General features: G+C 46.9%; 1 protein-coding gene across 2 annotated transcripts in view; it reads right to left on the bottom strand.

Moving 5' to 3' along the window:
* LOC144702035 (Insulinase (Peptidase family M16) family protein) overlaps window positions 1-23,702 on the bottom strand; it is a 57,670-nt gene that overhangs the window by 13,491 nt on the left and 20,477 nt on the right. For both annotated transcript variants that reach the window (XM_078573895.1, XM_078573896.1), the window contains exons 13-18: window positions 14,603-14,689; window positions 2,929-3,032; window positions 2,705-2,807; window positions 2,517-2,612; window positions 2,228-2,417; window positions 1,123-1,184 (exon numbers count right to left, since the gene is read on the bottom strand). In XM_078573895.1, the coding sequence (XP_078430021.1) occupies window positions 1,123-1,184; window positions 2,228-2,417; window positions 2,517-2,612; window positions 2,705-2,807; window positions 2,929-3,032; window positions 14,603-14,689 (642 nt within the window). The remainder of the gene's footprint in view (window positions 1-1,122; window positions 1,185-2,227; window positions 2,418-2,516; window positions 2,613-2,704; window positions 2,808-2,928; window positions 3,033-14,602; window positions 14,690-23,702) is intronic.

Here is a 23,702-nt window from a genome sequence, read left to right as displayed (position 1 = left end):
TTTCAAACTTAAGCACAATATCATTTTGTTACATAACCAATGGCTAGAATCTTCAGATATTGACTGAAAAGATTTGTCATCCCAGCCAGTTGTCAATTTATTGATATTTTCTTATTGACATTTTTGTGATTTCTGTGATAGATATTGATATTTTTCTTTGTGTCTTGCGAAATTTACCCCATAGAAATGAGGGAGATTTGCTTGTGTTATCAAGTAGGAAGAGCGTTGGCAGATCATTTTTGCTTTTTCCAGGCGTGGGGCCAACAGGAAATGGATTGGTTGAGGGGCCAACAGGGTCAGAAAGGAGCACCAGATTATAATAAAGTTATCAATTAAGGGGCTTAATGGAGAAGGAGCTTGGGTCCCGACGGCTCATCTGTGCTCTTCAGCAAGTAATGGGAAACGGTTGAACCAGAAGTAATGGACACATTTAGAGAAGTTTAGGAGGGGTTCAATGGAGATGGACACATTTAGATTTGGAGCTTTGTCCATGGCTCCAAGACCTTACCGTGAAAACAGAGTCCAATTAAAAAGGAAAAAAATGCAGGTCCACTGTATCTGCAAAGTCTGTAATTCTCTCCGTTGACTCCTTTGTAGTAGCCATGGACTCTGATGCGACAATGGCCGTTACAGCCATTACAAACTCCACCACAATATACGTAGTATAGACCACTCTCCCTGCAGGTTCCACGGCCCTTGCTGCCTACTACACCACATTTGTTGTATAGCCAACAGCTTTTTTGGGTGATCACCCATTTTTCATAGGTTCCCTCTTTGGCTCATGCTGTCTCAAGGCGCTCACCCAGGCAGATGTATTGTTCTTATCCACATATGTCTCCTTAGAGCACATGAGCGGACGACTTCCATTTCTTCAGTCCCTGGTATAACCTTGGCAGGTCCCTATTAAAATTTTAGAGCATCTCTCACATCATAATATTACACAAAAATGATCACTAGGATTTTATTTAACTGCTGATGGGTACCGTATAGATTGTAAAAATACAAAGCCTAAGGAGAAGAATAACATATCCTCGAACATATTAACAGTTTCAAGTATTCAGCATTACATGGTATATGTCGACAAATGAGACAAAACAGTTAGAAAGAACAAAACACACTCACTTGAAATCCAGTGGTTGTGCGTTGAACCCAATAGTAAAGCCCAGCAACCTGTGCATCATATGCTGCAAAAGAATTGAAATTCTTGAGAAATATAACATAGTGTGAAGGTTGCACAGAAAAGACATCCAGACCGTTTTTTTTTTGATGAATCAAGACCAAATTCGGATGAACCAAGCAAACAATCCTATGAGTCTGATTTTTTTTTTGAATTAAAAGAGGGAAGACCACCCGAAACTCGGTGGTCAACCCAGAAATACTATTGACCTAATCCTATAAGTCTGATGAAAAGGCATCAAGAGAAAATAGGAAACATGAAGCCAAGTACTAAATTTTGAGGATAAACATATCTAAGACAACTAAGGCTGAGTTTGATGACTTAAAATTTAAAGGCAACTGTACATTAGTATCTGTGGGCAGGAACTTAATGAATATGCAGGACAGACCTCCAGATTCCTCTGACAGTTATTCCATAGGAGAATGTTTTTAATTTTTTGTGTTGTCAGATCAAATAGATAATGAGGGAACAGATATTTCTAATTCCAGACTATTTTTTAATTAACTCTTTGCCAGTCTTCGTCCACATGAAGTCTCATTTTTACACAAGAATGAATGTAGTATTAGGGTTACTAGCGTTCATTTCTTAATACCTTTAATTCTTTTCGTGTCAGAAACCCACTAATTGCCAAAATCTGATCAGCTGGTAGATACAATGGGCAGAAAAAAGGAAGAACTATATTGAGTGAGGTGATAGAACCACAATATATGAGGGAAATAAAATAACAAACAAGTAAATGCCCACCCAGCAAATTTAGCTCACATTCTTTGAAAAAACGCAGTTAAAGCTCACATATAGACAGGATCAGAATCTCAAGAAACTATGGCAAAGTGAGTATGCGTTACAAAGTCCATATAATAATTATTCAAGGTAAAATTGAGAGGAAACAAAAAAAAGACAAAATAATGCATCAAAAATAGTTTTACATGATCTGATTCTTCTGTGGTAATTACACAGAAACTTATTTTTTGTAAGCCAAAACAATTAGTCATCTGATATTAAGACGATGAACGGAAACTTTTGTAACATAAATGTTTTACGGAACTTTACCAAATTCGTTCAGAGAATCCATTAATAACCGTGTAAAAAGGTCCGTAAGAACCTCAGCCTCTGGAGAATGGTTTGATCGAGGGCAATTTAAGTCCACACATATATATCCTTTTGGAGTGAAGAACATTGTATCAGGTTTGTACCACAGTCTGGCATACAAGGATCCCTTCAACATTACGGGAAAACGAGCCTGTTTGAAATAATCAACAACTTTTGAGACAGTTGAGAGATTTGGTACAGAAGTACAATATCATGGAATCTTTTCATTGCAAAAAGATGGACAGCCTACCGGGTTGAGGCCGGTCTTAAGAGTGAAATCACTAGGAATGAACGCATTGGGAGCTGGCAGACTAAACGATACCTCTGGGGCTTGCTCCACCCAATGCTGAAAAAACAAAATTCCAATGGACAAAGTATTCACAAAAGCAAAAACAGGAAATACTGAATAATGTACCAATACCAAACAGAAGTACACACCTGAATGAGATTTGAAGACATTTTTTCAACTGAATATGAGGTACCATACCATGGCTCTGTCAAATCAGTGCATCCTTCAAACTTCTTTGATTCCCAAAAAATTCTAAATATAAAAAGAAAGAAAATTTATTTCAAAAATCAAACTACTTCTCTGGTTTATGATCGGCAAGATAAGATACATGTAGCAAGAGAACATAATAGAAGACCAATAACATATAAATTACCTAAGATTTTCAGGCACGAGGGAGTCCAGCACCATGTGTATAGTGGTCGGAAAAAATTTAGATGGCATTGAAGATGCAACAAGCCAATCTTCTGGAGGATAAAACTGAAAACAAATGTAGCAATCAAAACTGTGAGAGGATTAATGAAGCTGGAGGATAGAATTTATCAAAAATTTACAATATTAACCATAATGTTTCCATGGCACACAACTGATAAGGCCACACAATATATGCAGCAGAGGGAATTGAATAACCTCTAATCAAGGCATTAAAAAATGAAATAATTTCAGGTCTTGAGATATGATCCCCAAGTGCCTTTTTGATGAAACATTAAAAGGGACAATCAACTGACAAATTGGTGACCCTCCCAGTGGAGCCTTACGGGCCAATCTCAGTCTATCCACACATGTTCACATCCTCCTCTCTCCATCCACGACCCGAGGAAAGCACGCTGCCTTAAGTCCCTCCAATTAATGTATAGTTCCATCGGTAGAAGCCATCCTTCCCCTGAATAGCACCTTGTTCTTATGCAACCATATGGCCAAAGTGCCACCAGTACCTTCCCGCCTTCTTCCTTTCTTCTACACCTGCAACTCTGCATTGAGCCCCAAGAAGCCTCTTCTGAATTCACCTTCACCATTGATATTTCTTGGCTGGCACAAATTGTGCGACCAAAAGGGCACTCAAAAAATAGGTCTTGACAGTCTTCTTCCCCTCTTGAGCATAACACACATGCCAATGATATATCTGGGTGTAGTCTTCAGCAAAAGGTTTGGGCCTTTACTCTTCACCGTAATAGAAGCCATGCAAAAATCCATACCTTCATCGGGACTTTCTGCCACCATATGGTTACGGGTATTGCAGTCTACTGGGATTCCAGTCTTTTTCTCTCTACATGTTCCTTTTAAAGGGACAGCTAGGAAAAGAATCATTATGGAGTTGACGCTCCTTGTCCCTCCAAACATCAAGGTCTCGTCTCACCTTCTCAATTCTTATCCCTTTTGATTGTCTCTACTTCATTGCCTCTCGAGACAACTAATCCCTGGTTGACCATTCCAGTTCAACTCTCGACCTTGAGAATCTTTAGTCTCTCTTCTCCCTCACCTTCTCTATTGTTGGACAGGGAAAAGTGACTGAATCGAAGCATTTCATTTTCATTTGTTGTGGAAATTACATAGACGGTGATATTGATTATTTCAATCATGTCCCCTTTGATTTGAATCCCTACACTATGCACAGAATTGAGTAAGTGAACAGTGTACACAGGTGATTATGGCGAGGGTACCAAATAGGTAGAAATAAATGAAGAGTACCTATGTCTGATAGACCTCTGCAGGATCATAACACCCTCAAAAGGGTGTTAGGAAGGGGAAGTTGACAAAGCTACAAGGGAGATGGAGGAAGAAACAAATGGGATAAGTGATCGACCTGCTGTAACAGAGGAAGATGAAAGTAGATGGCCAATTTCTATGAGGAAAAAGACAGTGTGCACAAAAGGTAAAATATCCTATCTCTAATATGGTGAGCTACAAAAACCTTGGCGGCAACTATAAATCCTTTCTGACAGCCAGCAGTTCTGTGTTTATTCCAATAACACACGAGGAAGCTCTTAGAGAGGTCAAGTGGAAGGATGCAATGGACATCGAGATGCAACCATTGATTAAAAAAAGTACCTGGGAAATTGTAGAAGCTCTGCTTGGTAAACATCCAGTGGGATCTAAATGGTTGTTTACAGTGAAGTATCAAGAAGATGGTACTATTGAAAGGTACAAGGCTAGATTGGTTGCCAAAGGATCCACACATTCCTATGGGATTGATTATGGGGAGACATTTTCTCCACTTGCCAAACTCAATACAGTGAGAATTCTCATTGCGCTAGCAACAAGTTATAGCTGGAATTTTTTACAGTATGATGTAAAAAATGCATTTCTTCATGGTGATTTGAACAAAGAGATCTATATGCAGCTAACTCCTGGATATTATCAGGAGTTGGGCCAGGAGGTTTATAAGTTGAAGAAGGACCTATAGGGAATGAAACAGTCCTCAAGAGCTTGGTTTGGCAAAGACTCATGCAGTCTGAGAGACATGGGGTATGAGCAAAGTAATGGTGATCTCCTCATTATTAGACCTATTTATGGAGTTTTCAGGCCAACAGATCAATTTATACAAGAAGAGTTTTCAGCACTTGTGAATTTTAGGCTATCACAGGAGGAAGCACAGTGCTCTTGAACCCTAGGGACACCTATCATGTTATTTCCTACATGTTACTTAGGCCTAACATTGACAGGGGGACAGCTCTCGAACACATTTGCAGCCGATGACAGAGAAGGTGGAAAGGAGACTAGGGGATGGCAGAATAGAGTACTATTAAAGGGGGGTAAGGAAACTTTCTACCTTGGTGCTGTTAGGGTTAGTGCTGGCAATTCCAACTTTCTACCTCTCAGCCAGTAAGATGCCCATAGGGTTAGGAAAACACTTGGAAAGCTTGATGAGAAGGTTTTCCATGGAGAGGATTCAGATCCGGAATAATAGGGGGATGTCCTTGGTCTCCTGGGATGTACAGTGCAGACCCATGAATCACAAGGGCTTGGAGTTCTCCTTTTTTTTTTTTGAACAATAAAGAAGACCACCCAAAACCGGTGGCCTACCTGCTATAATTAACCATAAAGATTTTGTACAAACAAAGTATTATCAAACTCAAAATAGGCTATCCTCTACCTCCACCCCAAAACGACTTCAGCGCCTCCACATCCTGAGTGGCATTCTCTACTGAAGCAGCCCTCCAGTTAAACACTACCTCATTTCGATGCAGCCATATCGTCCAGAGCACCGCGAGCAATCGGCCCCAATCAAGTCGGCTTCCGTGTCTCCCATCAGAAACTGAAGCCCAAAAGGTCTCGTCCGAGGAGATATCCACCGCCTGTAAATGCTGCGATGCCCAGACGCCCTGTGCGAACTGAGATGTGAAGAACAGGTGGGAGAAATTTTCCTCTCCCCTATTACACATATAGCAGCCAATGGGAGCCGCAGGGGTCCATCTCCGCCGATAGACTCGTGTGACCAGCCTTCGACGCCTCTCCAACCAACTAAAGAGCCGCACTTTAAGGGGGACTTTGCATGTCATCAACATACGGCAGGCCTTACTGGTCGTCTCGTCGTCCCGAACTGTTCCTCGGATTTTCAAATATGCATCTTTCACCGAGAAGGACAACCCCTGCCATATCCAACTGTCACGGGAATCAACTACCAGTCTTAAAGGTAGAAGTGACTCTTGCAGCTCCATCAGCTCCCCAAACCGTGGCTCTGATAAAGCTTCTGTCAACATAGGGACCCAAGCCTCATCCCAACATTCCCTGTCCGTGGCATCTTTATTCCTTTCTAGCGCAAATAGCCTTGGGAACCTCCAATTCATGGGGCCGTGGTTGGACCAATTGTCGGTCCAAATGCGAAATGTTTCCCCATCTCCCAATCTGGGCTCAAAGAACCCGAAAATACGAGGTATGGCTTGACACAGACTGCTCCAGAAAGGGGACTCTCCTCTCACTCTAGCCCAGCGTTTCTCCCAGTCTATCTCGGAGCCATATCTGTCTCCGTGCCAAAGTCTTGGGGTTCTCCATATACAATCCACACAATTGGCACTGTTGACAAAAGGGGCGGAAAGAATTATGAGCTCAGATAAGGATCTGATTATAAACATCCTTAAGCACAGTTATGGCTTGGCGCCAGAGTTCAAGGGGAAGATCCATTTTGGCATGGCATGAGACACATCTTTCCCCTGCACCCAGGAATTTTTTGCCATTAAACTAGGAGATGACTCCATTTTTAGATGATGACTGGAAGATAGGTTGGCTACAGGTAAGCCACAAGTGGAGATTCCAAGCCATTATGCCGTAGCACATAAACCCACATGCCTCAGTGGGAGACTGTTGGGATGGAACATGGAATCCAAATTTAAAGTGCACTTTGTTGGAGCAGAGGGTTGTAGAATTGACGGGTACGCAAAAGGTGCTCATACATCTTATACTTTTGAGCCAAACACAAGATGGCTGAGAGTGAAGTAGCACATTTGTTTATGCCAGGGATGCCTACAGGAAGATCATAGGGGGAGTATCAGAGGATCGAACAACCATTAACACGTCGCTTGTTGTGGAAGCAGAGAGTCCCCATAAAGACAAGGATCTTTGGTTTGTTAATGAGGCGACAACTACAGACACAAGCCTTCCAAACATTATGATTATACTCCTAGATACAAAAGGGATCGTTGAATGATTTTATTACACCAATATTCCAAGATAGCATTTAAACACTGATTGGCATCGGACATCTAAATAAGGCCACCCTGTGGAAAAGAAATCACTGGACACACAAATGGACTCTTTTTATATTCTCCAACTTATAAAACGCCTCAAGCCAATTTCACATGGAACCAACACACACCAGGGTGATTAATTCTAAGTGCTGATAGAGATCAATGTCATAATTGACCAAGAATCCTCAGCACAACATTCAGAATTCTACTTGGAGGGTCACCAACCTATCATATGATCGTCCCTTTTAATGTTCAAAAAATAACTACATTCACAACTCTGAATCAAGAGTTGTGAATTAAAATCTCTTTTTTAAAAATATAAAAGGGACGAACACCCAACTAATCGGTGAACCTCTCATCAGGACCTCACGGTCCCATCCCTTACAGTCCAATCAATCAAAAACTCCCTCCTGTCACTCTCCGGAGCCATGCGGCCTTAAAACCTTCTGCATCTTGTATAGCTCCATCTGTATAGGCCATTCTCCCACTGAACAGCGCCTCGTTTCTGTGCAGCCAGATAGCCCATAGAACCATTAATGCTCGACCACCTTCCCCATTTCCTCTGCTTCTAAAATTCCCAGAACACCCTTTCTGATGTCACCTTTATCCTTAAAAGTATCTGGCTGGCCCGGATCATGCGAGCAAAGGAGCACTTGAAGAAGAGATGGTTGCAGTTTTCTTCACCATTCAAGCATAGCATGCATTGCGACAATGAGTCTGGATATAACCTTCTGGGGAAGACTCGTGTCATTAATCTTCTCCTTGCCAATAGCCATTCAAAAAACATCACCTTCAGTGGGACTTTCTGGATCCATATGAATCTGCATGCCTTGATTAATCCCATGTCTTCCTCTTGCCCCTCCCGAAGCTTCTCATAAGCCTTCAGGACCAAAAGGAGCCATTTGTCCATGTCCAGCTGTCTCCTTCTCCTTTTGGTCGTAGTTGGACGAGGGACTGTTGCATATTCATGATCAATCACTCATTCTTGTGAAGAGACAAATAGAGCCCCCTGGATGATCTGGTTCCATGTTCCATCCCAACAATCTCAAACCTGGGCATTATGAGCAAGTGCAAGTGCATACAATCGCGGGAAAAATCAGGCTTGGGCTGCTCCGTGGCGACCATGCCTCTTTCCAGTATTGAAAAGTCGCCCCGTCGCCTAACTTGACTACTCTTGGGAAGATCTGTCTAAGGCCTTGCCAAAAATGCGATGCTCCATGGTACGACTCTTTGGCAAGGCCTTAGACAGATCTGTCCCAATTCAGTCCCTTGCCATAGATATCCTGGAGTACTTTTATGACAAGATCCTCTCGTGGATTCATTATTCTCTCCACCCATTTGGTTAATAGTGTCATGTTCATGCCCTGCAAATGTAGGACCCCCAGACCTCCTTTGGTGGGCTGGCATATTTTATCCCATGCTACCATCGCAAGTCCTCTGCTTTGTTCCTGTCCAGCTCCTTTTCATAAGAATTGTCTCATCATGCCTTCTATTCTCTTCTTGACTCCCGTTGGCATCCTGAATACTGAGAGGTAAAAAAATGGAATGGATGATAATAGCGACCTCCTCTAGATAACACCTCTGCCTGCCCTCCCTCTAACTGACGTTCCACTTTATCAATAACCGGCTGTCAATCTGCTTTCTCAGCCTCCCCTTCGTCAAGGGTAGGCCAAAGTATCTCATTAGGAGTCTCCCAATTGGTGTGCTCAGTATCCCTGCACATTGTGCCTCCTCTTCTAGCGATAGCCTGTTGCACAACAGGTTGATTTGAAGTCCCGAGAAATCTGCAAAAAGGATCAATGATTATGGATAAATTTCTCGCTTCTCTTGCTGAACCTTCGATGAAGAAGGTGGTATCAACCGCATATTGGAGTAGCGGAATTCCATTTTGTTGCGCTGACAATTGATATCCTCGCTGCAGACCCTATGTGCACGCCTGGTTGGTACAAACCAGCGAACGCATCCACTGCCACAACAAACAATAGCGGAGCCAATGGACAGCCTTGTCTTACTCTTTTTTGTGGTTGGATTCGTCCACTTCAGGTCGTCCATTTACCAGCACTGTGCATGAACGCGATGTGATGCATCTCTTCACTGAGACTATCCAATCCGTAGGGAACCCCCTCCTCTTCATGGAGGCCCATAGGAAATCCCAGTCTAGTGAATCATATGTCTTGGCAAAACCGACCTTCCACATGAACTCTTTGGTTCCATTCCTCATCCATGCTGCTACTGCACTGTAATCCACCAATAATCTACCAGGGATGAAGGCTGACTGACTAGGTCCAACCAACTCTCCCATCCTGACCCTCAGTCTGTTTTCTAGCATCTTTGCTATAATCAAAAGATTGAGTTTGACAAGGAGATGGGTCAAAAATCCTCAATTCTATATGGCCCATGACATTTCGGTAGGAGAAAAAGATGTGATCTATTGATTTTCTCCATGCTAACTCGCCCATCTCTAAATTTGGCAATCGTGGCCATCATCCCCTGACCAACCAGATCCCCACATTCGCTATGAAAAAACACTGGGATGCCATCTGGACCTGGAGCTCCCTCTTCGTTCAGCCCTTTAATTGCCGCCTTAACCTCTTCTTCTGAAAATGGTCGACTAAATTCCGCTTGATGTTCACAGCTTACCATCTTGGCCCCCCTTCCCTTCCGCACCACTTCCATGTGCTCTGTTTCCCCTTTTTGGAGGAGTGAAAATGGTCTGCAATGGCTTGTTCCACCGCTTTCGCTCCAGTGTGTACCCGTTGCCCTACTTTAATTTGTAATATCTGATTTGTACGTCTCCTGCCATTAACCACCAGATGAAAGTATCTCATGTTCATGTCACCTGCACGAAGCCACATTTGTCTTGATCTCTGCCTCTAGTCCATCTACAATTTTTTGTCTTTGTCCGCAGCCATACATTGCCATCTCTTGCGCTCTTGGGCTTCATCTCCCTCTAGATCTCTGGTGTCTTCGAACTCATCCAGTTGCTTTATTCTGGATAGGGCGTCATTCCTCATTTTTTCATGTTATCCCAAACTTGTTTCCGATATAACATCAAATGCTGTTGTAGCCCCTTCAATCTTTCAGCCATGGTCTCTATATCCAACCCTGTTCTTTGGCTTGCAGTTCATGCTTGCGCTATCTCCTCTCTGAAATTTCTTTCATGGAACCATGATTTATCCAGCTTGAAAGATGTGGAGCACCTGAAGGTTTCATTTGTTGCCCACATGATGGGAGTATGATCTGATAGTGTGGCCTTGGCAGTGATCTCACATCTGCATTTGGGAACTTTACTGCTACCTCGACTGAGCATAGAAATCTATCCAGTCTTGATTTCATCCATCCACTCGCTGTGCTTCTCCATGTATAAACACAGTCCACTGCCCCCATTTCTTGTAATCTGCTTCTACTATGAATGACCAGATCTTCGCAGAGTCTGTGTCCCTCCCTCCACTGCCATTTGGCCGATCTCCTGCCTCTTATGTCACATTGAAATCAACCCCGAACAACATGGCCGACCCTTGAAAGATGGCGATCACCTCTGTCAGTTTCCCACATAGTCCGCTCCTCTTTGCGGCATTTGAAGACCCGTACACTGAAACTATTACCATCCCAAAATCATTGCTGATCCTTCTTAGTTTGACTGCTGCCGTCGCTTCACCCGACCAGGTCTCCACTTTAGAGAACACCGTACCGTTCCAAGCTACCACCTCCCCGCCAGATCGTCTGACAGCATTTACTGCCCAAAATCCTTCAAGAAAACCTCAGCCCACTGTGTTCCACACACTAGCTTCGCAACTTTCCAACATCGTTTCCTCCAAACAAACCACTGTGGCCCTCCATTCCATCAGATGGCTTCTAATTATCCTTCTTCTCCGCTCATACCGGAGCACTATGACATTCCATGAAAAACATTTCATGAATGACCGTTGGATCCCCCTGCTCCCTCCTGACTACGCTGCAGTCCCACGTCCACAGCCACCTTTCTATCTGTTTTCTCAGTAATGGGTCTTCATCTCCTTCAATGATTCCTTCCATCATGTCAGCCGTTTCCATTGCAGGCACCTCCACATTTGGTGCTCGCGAGTTCGTCGTTAACACCTGGGATTTAATCTTCGTGTTGCTCTTCGTCATTTCCCCTGCTACGAGTTTCAGTCTGACACATTTTCCAGCGTTCATCCACTTCATAACTCCTCAATCAGGCTTCATTGCTACCTTCTTTCGTTTACAGACTATACTGATTCCAGAGCTTCCCCCATTCTGTCTGTAACAGTTGTTGTCCCTTGATTTCCTTCCTTGCCTTTGCTTCCTGTTTTTTTGTTTTCTGTACTGCTGTTTTGAATGGAGGACTCTGGCTTGTGATGGTTGTTCTTTCTTCCCCCTTCTTCAGCCTGCGTAATGTCTCCCCTTCTGACACCTGCTCCATGTATCTGGCATTTGCCACTTTTTCACATTGATGAGCTCTTTTGGTTGTGTCCTGTCTGGAAGTGGCCGCCATTGGTTCTGGCCCTGCTATACCATTGCCCCACTGCCCAGCCTCTTCCCCTGGAGAGTGCAGCTTGCTGTTTTGGTCACGGCTTTCTTCGTTGTTCTCTTCCGCTGATGTTATGGATTTTCTCAGTTGTGGTGTGTGTTCCCCTTTGCCAGCTTTAGTTTCTCGCATTCTTTTTCCTATAATTGGTGGCAGTGGCGGCGTTCGTGTAGCTAGCTTGACCTAAAAAGACCCCTCCGAACCCCACAGTCTAACTGCGGGTGGAATCACAGCCCCTTGAGCCGTTCCACTTCTATTATCACACAGATAGGGTCTCCGGACACATGTCCGGTTGAGATGATACAACAGAGTCTGCTGAACAATCTGATCATCGCCTCCAGCGCCGACCTGATTCTGTAACCCACCGGAATATGTCGAGCCTCTAGTATAGTTGTAACCCGCACCTCCTTTGGTGCTCCATCTTTCGGGAGTACTCATCGTCATTGCATCTCCACCTGACCGTTGAGCTGTTGTGTGCAACCATTGCCCCAGACTCCGCGGATGAATAATTGTCCGTTTTCCAGGGCCAATAGTTCTGCCCTATCTAGATTAGGACACTTCTCCCAGAGATCTCGTCTCAATTCCTCAAAATCTGGGGCTCCTTTCATGACTACTCCTATTAGACATCTTCTGCTAATGGTTTCATCTATCTCTAGTCCTTGTCTGTTGTCTGGGCCTTTGACATGTTTGTAACTCGTCCATTGATTCCCATTGTCCTTCGTGGCAGTTTTTCCTCCTTTTCCTTCTCTTCAATTTGCTTGTCTATGCCCTGTCTTCCAGCAATTTCTGCAGACAACGGGTCCTGGGCATTCCCATGTGTGGTGCCCTTGTTTTAGGCACTTGAAACATAGATCATATTTATGGACTGCTTCGGATTGCAATCTCCTGTTCCTCCTCCTACGGTGTTCAACTATAACCCAACCTTCTTCCTGTGGGATTTCATTGTCTTGCCTCCCAGGACTGTTGAGAATTCTTCCAGATCTCCTGGCAGCTGACAGATCCGGCCCACACCACTGCCTTTCCTGCTTGTTGGTTTCATTTGTAGGTTTCTTGGGTTGCTCTGCCCTGTGGATTTCCAACGTTCCCCTTTTGCTCAACCGGAGAAATAACCTGCCTTCTCACCTCTTCTATCACCTCCAGTCTTAGCATTTCGGCCCCCTCTCCTTCCCCTAATCCACGGTAAGAGCTTTTGTTTTCTCCTTCGGTGTAAGCCCTTCATCTTCCTTCCCCATTTTCTTTTTCTCCCCCTTCCTCGTGGTCTGGCTGCCGGCATCCATCTCTAGTATCTCTGCGTCCGTCACCCCTGCCTCACAAATATCGTTGCAGTTTACGACGCAGAACGACCGAAGGGCCATTTGACCGCCATGGCGACCGTCTCCGTCTCTTCTCTCCTTTTCTGCCACCTTTGACCCTGCAAAAAACCCACCATCTATCTTCTCCTCGTCAATCACCCCCCCGACGTCCTTGCCCCCTCACTCTGCCTCGGCCAGTACAGAGGAAGCTTTGATGTTCTCCTCCACCTACGATTCCTATCTTCCCATCCTCCAGGTCTCCTTGCATTCGACTTCCACGTAGCCTCTATTGTACTCCCTTCTGACCCACGACTTTCCCGGGAGGTCTTGGTCTATATTGTCCGACAGAAGACCCGACCACCAGAGCTGTCCTCTCTGTCGCTCGCCCATCGGGCTCCTGAGCCCCCCGGCACGACCGAGGGACTGAAAGTGGCAGCCAACTCCAGCTCCGCTGCATCCCCCGATTCCCATTATGCGCAACACCATCCTCCATCCACTTTCCCCTACAGTTGGGCCTCTGTTTCTTCCTCTTCTTCCGCCATCTTCTCCCTCGTATTGGTATTGCTTCCCCCCATATACGTTCCTGAGGTCCTCTCCACCTCAGCGTATATGCCCGCGTACCACATCCGACCACTGGGTTGCCCTCCCTGCCGTCCATCCCTTCCGCCAAGCTCTTACATTTCATCCTTCACCTCCGGGAAGCTGTCGGTGTCAGCATCCGGAGCCAGAAACGCCCTCTCAGCCTCCCTGAGTTTCAACCCAGCTCTGCTCGCCACATTGCCAATGGTAACCCTGCCCCCAATGACTCCGCAGCAACCATCGCCCTTTCCCTGACATTCTTGTGCAACAAATCCCTCGTCAATCTCCACCGGCGCACCCCTGCCGTGTACTGAGGGAAAGCCCAGCCCAGCCCTAATCGCCCCACCGGAGCCCTAATATCCCAGCGGCAGAGCTCCTCCTGGGCCGAACGAGGCGCTGCCCGCAGCCTCCCCGCCTGCGGTGTCCTCCATGCGGGGCTTGGAGGAAGCACCGCCGTCATATCTCTGGCAACGTCCAGCATCTGTTCCCTTGATAATCATTTAAATTTATGTTCTGAATTCAAATCTTACAGCCATCTCTACAAATATCTTGAACTCTAAGACCACCAGCCATGCCAGGTACTTTAGGAGAGGAAATTATCCTAAAACGAATTATCTGTAAGCATCGCAGATCAAACTTCAAACCAAATTTAATATACCAAATTGTCATACAGAGAAAATGATCATGGCTGACTCTCAGGAGCACAAGAAGATAACGGACCGAGATGAGAAAGTTCATTTCCTACATGATATAAAACACACTTGCCAAGATTCTCCAATCTGAAGCTCATTTCAGAATCATTTAAATTGCAGTATATAATGAAGTAAATGAGCTGAGCATAAATGAATCAAAAAATTCTAACAGAGAACAAAAGGAATTAAGATAGGCAGAGGATGAAGCTTGATGCTGATGAAATAAGAATTAATAAAGAATAAGTTCACAAAGAAGAGAGCATCGCTGTCTTACCTGCATGTTAGATGACACGTGAGCTGCATAATTCATTGGTGCTATCTTGTCTTGGTAGTGGAACTTTGTTTCACAAATTGTCGAAAACTAGACAAAAAAGTCGTTTGAAATTTAATGCAACAAATACAAAATGGAATGCATGAAAGTGCCCATAACATATCATTTTGTATATTAAGAAAAAAGGGATATACAATGAATTATCTCCAGTAATAACAATTCAGGGATTTTGGTCGAATGGAACACAATTCATACTTTTTGACAATTCGATGCGACAATCTATGCATAATTTGTTGCAATGGTGAAAAATAGGTTAAGCTGCGTAAGGGTTTGAACAAATCCAACATCTAAGGAGCTAAATTATACTAAGGATCTGTTTAGGTCATAAAACATCCTCAAGTTAGACGATATAGATAAATATGATCCATTTTTAGTCAAAAAGAGAATAAAAACCAACAAAAGATCTACCACTTATGCAGCTTGAGGGGCCACTAGAGGCACAATAGACTAGCCCAAAAGTACTGGCTCACAAGGCCAAGCCCTCGAAAGACCTAAAAATATGGCCTCTGCTTTGGATGTCAAGAGAGAACACTGCATGACATTGGAAGGGCAAGCAATCAAAGGACGACCAACTAACCGCCAGATCAAATAGAAGTCTGGACACAAGAGATGCAGCAGAATTAAATGAATGACACTGCAAAGGACAAACTTGTGCTAAGGTTGAGAGATGCAATCAGCAGCAATAAAAAGGAAAGTTGCCTACAGGACTATTTTAATTCTTCTGTATGCCATGATGGGAGGCTAGGGTTTGGAATTAGGAACTTCAAATTCGTAACCCTGTATCAGGTGAAGGGCCCATTAGGAGTAAATCACCAATGGGTCCAGAATTATAAAGACAACATAAGTTATCTGGTATGGGCCAACCATTGACCCATTCTGAAATTGATTAATTTAAGTCATACTCGCCCAGATATATACCGTGAGTATTCTGAGCCAGTTCATGAGTGATCCCTATGACATTCCTCTTCGGGTTGCAAAGCGTATCTTGGCATACCTGAAGAAGGCCATCATTCAAGCATCTTGCTTACCCATGAAGGTGGGTTGTGAGTCTAAATTTATTTAGAGGATGATGATGACAGTTCAGCAGTAAATAGGCTATCTACGTCCAGCAAAAAGGTGACGACTTGATCAAATGCAGAGGTAGAATTCTATGACTAGAATTCTATGATCAAATGCAGAGGTAGAATTCCCCCGAAAACATGATGGTGTGCAACTTGAACTTCCTCTATTTTGTTTTCCATTTCTTGGCTCGACGCCTCCCCGATTTCCTTCCCCTTGATATTCAGATCCCTTGGCCAAACCCATCCGGCTCTTGTTGAGATACCACTTTCCTTGACCTTCTAAACTCCGAGCCAGCCCCTGGGAATCCCTTTATTGCAGTATGCCGACGACACAACGTTCTTCATCGAGGGATCGGCTGAGGCGGCGGGGACCGTCTCCACTTTACTTGACATGTTTGCTGATTTTGCAGGTCTTCGACTCAATCGGCAGAAATCATCATTCGTGGGTTTTGGTATGACACCGGAGACGGAGCGACGGTGCGCAGCCACTCTCGATACCCCCATCGACACCCTCCCAATCCGTTACCTGGGGCTCCCTCTTTCCGGGGGGCGGATCCGGGACCGAGACTGGCAACCAGTTCTTGAGAACATGGAGCGGCGTCTGGAAGGATGGAAGTCTAGCCTGCTGTCCAAGGGGGGGCGGCTGGTTCTCATCAAGGCGGTGCTCTCGTCCATCCCAACCCACTACTTGTCAGTATTCCGAGCACCGGGGGCTGTCCAGACCCGCATGGAATCCATTATGCGGCGCTTCTTCTGGAAAGGCAGTCAACCAGGGGATTGTCGGGGAGCAGCGCGGGTGACTTGGAAGGACATATGCCGACCAACCAGATTTGGAGGCCTAGGCATTCGAGACATTCAGCTCTCCAACCAGGCTCTCCTGTCCAAATGGGTCTACCGTATGCTCCAGCCATTGGACTGCTTGACGACTCAGGTCATTCGAGATTCCTACGGAGCCTGCCTGGATAGGCACAGCCTGGGCAGACTCCAACGGCAGCCGTCGGTGTTCTGGCGAGGAATATCACAAGTCTCCCAGCTGACTTGGCAGCATTACACCCCCCAACTCGGCGACGGGGGGACTTTTCGCTTTTGGCTCGACGATTGGTCGGGTCAAGGGAGGCTAAAGGAGAAATACCCCCGCCTGTTCGCGCTAGCACAGGATCCGCGCGCCGCGGTCCGGGTGTGCTGGCACGAGGGATGGTCGCCGACTTTTCGAGGGCACCTGTCAGATCAACGACAGAGGGACCTCCAGGAGTTGAAGCTTTCACTGGGCCAGCTTACGGCCACCGAGGACGGGGCCGACTGGGTTGTATGGCGGGGAGCAGTTTTCTCTGCGAGAACGGTATACTCACGGCTCTGTCAGTCTCACTCCCCGGCTGTCCCAGACCTCCCCGGGGGGTGTCGCCTCATCTGGAAGCGGAAGATCCCCTTGACCGTGAAGATATTTGGCTGGTTGCTGCAGAGGCGTCGACTCACTGCGCGAAGTGTACGGCAAAAATGGAGACCGGGGGAATCAGCCGAGTGCGCCCTGTGCAGAGGGGAACTCGAGGACTGCAACCATCTGTTCTTCCGCTGCCCCTTGGCGCGGGAGGTGTGGACTACGGAAGAGATCCCGGGTGTGGCCACCCGATCGGTAGAGTCCTTCTGGACATCGCTCCGGGGCGGGCCATACCGGAGTGAAGCCGAGTGGCAAAGACTCTTTGCCATCCTTTGGACCTTGTGGCTTCACCGAAATGAGGTCATCTTCCGGAGTCGACTACCAGTAGCTCTGGCAGTCATACAAGACGCCAGGGCTCTCACTTCAGTGTGGTGCCGCGGCATGTAACCGCGTTTCGCCTCTAGGCATCCATACCTTGTAATGATTAACATAGTTATGGCAATGGGGGCACCGTCTTACTGGTGACCCCCTTTTTCGTTTCAAAAAAAAAAAAAAAATCAATCGCATTGGACCGTTCTTCCCAGCCACCACCCACGTCTTCTTACCCTCCGCATCTGTTAAAGCTTGTTTCCCTCGATGATAAACCACTTCCTTGAACTGACAAAGATCTTCATTACTGACCAGCTGTGTTCTTTGAGGTGTCTTCACCCTCCTTCATTGTGGGCTTCGCTCTCCTTGGGTAGCGTCCCCTTTGGTAGGTGACAATGGTATGGCCAATGTTGCACTATCTCTATCTTGTACTACTTCCTCCAAGGTCTGTGAAAGTCTTCTTATGGTGGAGCCACCATCCATCTCCCCTCGTCAAACTCCCTGGCCCTCGACTGCGCAAGGTGCTGGCGGAATGGTCCTCTATGTAATGCCAGCTATGAAAGATCCCCCGTAGCCGTGGAACCTGCCCGATCCTGGTATCGGATCCCTTTTTATCATTTCAACTTCTAAACTTACCACGCTATGTCCCCCAACTCCAAACCCGTCAAGATGATACTCTTAAATCGCCCAAAAGAGGCAACCAGATTTTCCATCGTCAATCTTCTGCGATGCACCATTGGGACCCCGTATGCCTCCAATATGATCCCCACCTTTTTCCTTCCATCGGCCCCATCTGTGGGTAGCACCCGACGCCATCTCACCTCTGTGGCATCCTCGGTCCCCTGCGTCCAGCCACATACCTCAACATATGCGGTCATTGGTACCCGCCGAAGAAAGAGGCTGTTAGCATCTAGCCGTTGCAAATCTGCCTGCTCTAACGTTGAGCATTTCTTCCATAGGCCAGCCTGAACTCCCTCAATTTCTGGATGGCCCCCAAACACATCTCCCACCAAACATTTTTGGAGGATGCTAGCGTGCATCCACCCCTTCAGCACATCCCTGGTTCACATGTTGACCTTGGCTCTGTTCCGAGGGCTCCCTCTGAGCATGGCTTCAAGTATTTCCTCCTCACCCTTGTCGACAGTTGGACTAACGGTGACCTGCCCCTCTGCACCTGCGGCAGGTCACTGGTTCTTGACATTCTCATGCGTGGTGGCCCAGCGCCAGACACCTGAAGCACTTATTTTCTTCACCGGCAGGCGGTCGATGGGGATATGTGTTTATGGGCTGTCTTTTTGGCATGACGAGATACCACCATCACCCATCCTTCCTCTACATCCTCTGTTCCCCGCGTGGCTTTGCACTAAGATTTTCATGGTCTTGTGCGTATGGCGACTGCCCATGCCGGCCTGCAACATATGTGTCTCTGCCCGTGCCCTGGTATGCAGGGTCCCCTTGCCCTCTCCCAGCATATGTTACTCGCCTGAGGGGTCCATGCTCTGCAGCCCAAGTACCACTCTGCCCCCCCTCCCTACCCAGTGGGGCTTCGACAGCCCTCACCTGACTGTCATCCTGGTCCCCCCATTTTGTGTGCGTGTGGCTGATAGGACCCCAGTCGGGATCGTATCGAAGACGGGTGAACCCGGGCAGAGTGGACGTCACCGGAGGGTCACAAGCGGTCAGAGGGACGGCGGAGTGGACGTCGCCGGAGGACTCGACGGAGTGGACCTAGTCGAGGGAGAGAGAGGAAGAGACTACTTGAAACAAACTACTCAGTACTTCATGTCCTGCCCTCCAACAAAGCGGGCTACATACTTCAAGGAAACCTCATGGAAATGTAGAAAGAAAGACGATAATGCCCCTACTGGGCCTAATGAACCTTAACAGTGGCCTGCCAATGGATTGAGCATGCATGCGTCTTCTAGTTCTTTCTTATCTTCTCTGCATGTCAGCCCTGCTCGCACGTCCCTATTGAAACTCAATGCTGGGGTCATCACGCCAGAGCTTTCAAGGTGTACAACCCCTCAGCCGAGGTCACCTGGGGTTGCATCCCGTTCGTCACAATGAAACCCCCTTCCGTCGTCTTTGTCCTCCTTGGGATGGTCGTCTCGCCTGCTCAGTGCACGGAATCTCCTGCGGCGGCCGCGTGGAGACTCATCATGGTGGAAACATACGCCTCGGTGGGACCCCGCAGCACGGAAGCCCGCACACATGAAACCCTGCCGCAGGTGTCCTTGCACGCATTCAACCCTTCAGCTACCCAGACTCCCTCTCTTCTAACTTCATCGTGTCTGCCCACCCTATCGTGGAAAGCTCCTCGACTGGTGCCCTCCTGGCCAAGATCTTCACGACGGAAGATCATGAGCCGGAATCCCTTCCATCCTCCTCGTTTGCCATACCAATCGGCCTCTCGTCGCCCATCAGTCGGAACCGAACTATGACGCTCGAGACGGAAACCCCTCCCGCCGCCATGATCGCTGCCGACGCCTCGCCCGTCGACCCACAGTGTTGGTTACAGTCATCGGCCCCCTGTCATCCCGTTCTCATCTTCATGAACATAGGTGATGCATCTGAAACATTTGGGTGGAAATGTTTGGACGGTTTATGGAGAGGATTGTCCTACCCCAACTTCTTAGAAGACATCCAATTTACAAGATAAGTGTTGGTAAGAACAGGTTCTTCTCAATAAGCCTTGGGGACACATCGTTGCAAAAGTAGGGCTCTAGCCTTTGCCATAATATACCATAAATAAGATATTCAATCTTCGTACTGCGACCATAGTTGGTTGGAGTGTGCGCTAAGAAAACAATCCATGGAGGATTACCTTTTGTCCAAAGTAGCTAAATACTTAAGAATTTAAATAGTCCCTGTCATTTTCAGACAAAAATTGCTTCACAGAGATGTCAAACTTATTCTGTATCCGATCACAGAGTAATCTCACTATCTTTGCAACTTAACATTTGGTATTCAACAGGTACACCAAGTAAATTTTGTATATAGAACTGACAGATTGAATAGAGGAGCAGGACCCCCATTCAATTTCTAAGCAAGAGCCAGGGGAAAGGAAAACAGATAAGAACAATCAGATGATCCTTCTCCCTTCTCTGGTTGCAGCTCTCTCCTGCTCCCAGTCTTCAGCCGCCGTCGCCTTCCACGAACCGATTTTTGAAAAATAAGAGATTCCTCTCTCCCTTCTCCAGCTGTTGGTTATTTATAGGGTCTTTGTAGCTGAGCTCCCACGTGTGAGATCCCACATGTGGTCCACCTATTGGAACCTTTTATTGGCACGACGGCAATACGTCTTAGAAAAGATTGTATCGAAGTAGTCTCCCTCTTCTGCACCCAGACCTCTTAAGTCCACTTCTGGCTGCCCGATGACAAACCTAGGCGATACCCTTCCGGCCACCATTAGTAGCCCCAGGTGAAACTGATCATGCTCTTCAATTGAATCAACAATAATTCTAAGTCAGCCGCATGCTTACAAACGGGCTCTCACCCACAAGCGTAGAGGCGTGCGCGGGTGGAGACGTGCAAGTTGGTGGTTGTGGCGTGTCGGCTTTAGGGTTGACTCTCGAGCGTCCACTTGAGAGCCATCCTCAGAGCCCCGAGGATCCTATTTTTTCTCTTCAGTCTGGTTGGGAGCAAGTCGTGGAATCTTCTGAGAGGTTGTTGATGACCTCATCTAAATCAGGAGTTTATTCCGATGAAGAATTTGCTGCTGCATTTTTTCATGTTCTGGCTTCACAAGGAATATAAAGAAACAATGGCGAAGAATGTTTTTTTTTGAAATAAAAGTAGGGCAGACCACCCGGAAACCGCTGGTCCACCTATTCCATTAAAAATGCGAAGAATATGTACACATCATATACAGATATGGCCACTTAAGGCCTTCACTCTATCTCCACAACCCCCAAAAAGATAATAAAGCCGCAACGTCCGAGATGACGTTTTCAACCGATGCTGTCCTTCCCTTGAGCACCACATCATTTCGATGCATCCATAACGCCCAAAGTGTTGCTAGTATTCTCCCCCATTCCGCTCTGTTCTGGTATCTACCAGTCGTGTAGTGATGCCCAAAAATCGGTGTCTGAGGATATATTCACCCCGGAGATCTGTTGCGATGCCCATACTCCCCTGGCAATAGGACATGCAACAAAAAGGTGTGAGCAGTCTTCATCGCCCCCGCCACACAGAGGACACAAGACGGGCTTCATCGGTGCCCATTGCCTGCGGTAGACCCGTGTGACCAGTCTTCTCCTCAGCAACCAACCGAAAAGTCTCACCTTTAGGGGGAGTTTTTGCTTCATTATGATATGGCATGTATTACTGGTTGAGATGTCGTCCCTCGCTTCCCCTCGGATTTTCAAGTATGCGTCCTTCACTGAGAAAGGCGGCCCCCGCCATACCCACCCATCACGGGAGATTCACGAGTGGCTGAGAGGTAGGATGGTCTCACGCATCCCCAACAACCCCACGAAACGATCGTCCGATGAAGTCCCAGGAAGGTTAGGGACCCAAGCCCGTTCCCAACATTCGCTGACGGCGACATTGGGGTTCCTTGCCAGCGCAAAAAGTCTTAGGAACTGCAGCTTCAAGGGGCCGTGCTTTGTCCAGTTATCAGTCCAAAATCAGAATCCTCCCCCGTCCCCCAACTTGGGGTCAAACAAATCCCAGATGTGAGGAATGGTTTGACGCAGACTACGCCAAAAAGGGGATTCCCCCCTCCTGTGTGCCCATCCCCTCTCCCAATTCAACGACGGATCATATACGTCTCTTAGCACCTTGAAGGCTAGCCCCTCCGTCGATGACACCGTCTGTTCAACCCATTTAGCAAACAATGCGAGGTTCATAGATTCCAAGTGGAGAATACCCAGTCCTCCCTGTTTCATGGGTCTGCAGACCACATCCCAGGATACAGGGGTGTCCCTCTACCTCTTTCTCCATTTTCTCCCCAAAAAACAGTCTCATTAATCCTTCGAGTCGTTTGGCCACCCCTGCCGGCACCTTAAACATCGAAAGGTAGAAAATAGGGATAGCGGATAGCACTGATCTCAAGAGTACCATACGACCCCCTCGTGATAGTACCCTGCTTTGCCAACCCTCCAACCTCCGCTCCACCTTATCGATCACTGGTTGCCATTCTGCGGTTAAGAGCTGTCTCCCCGTGAGAGGGAGCCCAAAATACCTCATCGGAAGAGAGCCTCGGGGTGTAACTAGCGTGCGAGTGCATAGAGTCTCCTCCTCCGAGGATAGGCCGAACCCCACAAACGCTGACTTTTCCCGGTTGAGATATGGTCCTGAGAAATCTGCTAACAACTCCAGCAGGGACAATACGGTGTGAGCTTCTATTACCGAACCTTCCATAAAGAATGTTGTATCATCTGCATACTGGAGCAATGGGATGCCCCCCGGATAGCTCGCTGTGTGAAATCCTCATAAAAAGCCTCGCTCGCATGCCTTAAGGGTACAAATGGTCAATGTGTCTACCACAAGGACAAACAGCAGTGGTGCTAAAGGGCAACCCTGCCTGACTCCTCTCTGTGGGTGGATCCACCCTCATTGTGCCTGGCCATTGACCAAGACCGAGAAAGAGTGGGATGTAACACACTGTCGTACCCAGGTCGCCCACACCTTAGGAAATCCCCTCTTTCTCATGACGGACCATAGGAATTTCCAATCGAGGGAGTCCTAAGCTTTCGCGAAGTCCACCTTCCAAATAAATCCCTTTGTCCCCGTTCTCTTCCATGCCCATACGATCTCCCCTGCCGCCACCGCGCTCTCCTGCAATTGCCTATCCGGGATGAAGGCCGATTGGAATGGACCGATTAAACCCCCGATTATCACCCTCAAACGATGAGCTATCACCTTGGTAATGATGAGATAGATGGAGTTCGACAAAGCAATGGGTCTGAAATCCCCCACATTCACTGCCCCCATGCACTTGGGCAGCAGAAATAAGTATGACAGATTAAGTCTTTCCAAGCCAAATTTGCCCCTCTGGAATTCGTCCAAGGTATCCATCACGTCGGGGCTGACAACTTCCCAGAATTCGCTGAAGAAAAAGACGGGGAAGCCGTCAGGGCCCGGAGCTCCCTCTCCATTCAAACCTTTGATCGCCGTCCTCACCTCCTCCGCACTAAAAGTCCTCACTAGCTCATCTTGTTGTGCTGTGATAATCGGGATACCCCCGACCCTCCCATCGCCACTGGTTTCGGGTCCTCGCTTAGTTACCGTTTGG

This window comes from Wolffia australiana, chromosome 4 (genome assembly GCF_029677425.1).
Source record: "Wolffia australiana isolate 7733 chromosome 4, ASM2967742v1".
NCBI classification, from domain to species: domain Eukaryota; kingdom Viridiplantae; phylum Streptophyta; class Magnoliopsida; order Alismatales; family Araceae; genus Wolffia; species Wolffia australiana.
The sequence above is the reverse complement of the archived record's forward strand: the minus strand, read 5'-3'. Positions and strand labels throughout refer to the sequence as shown.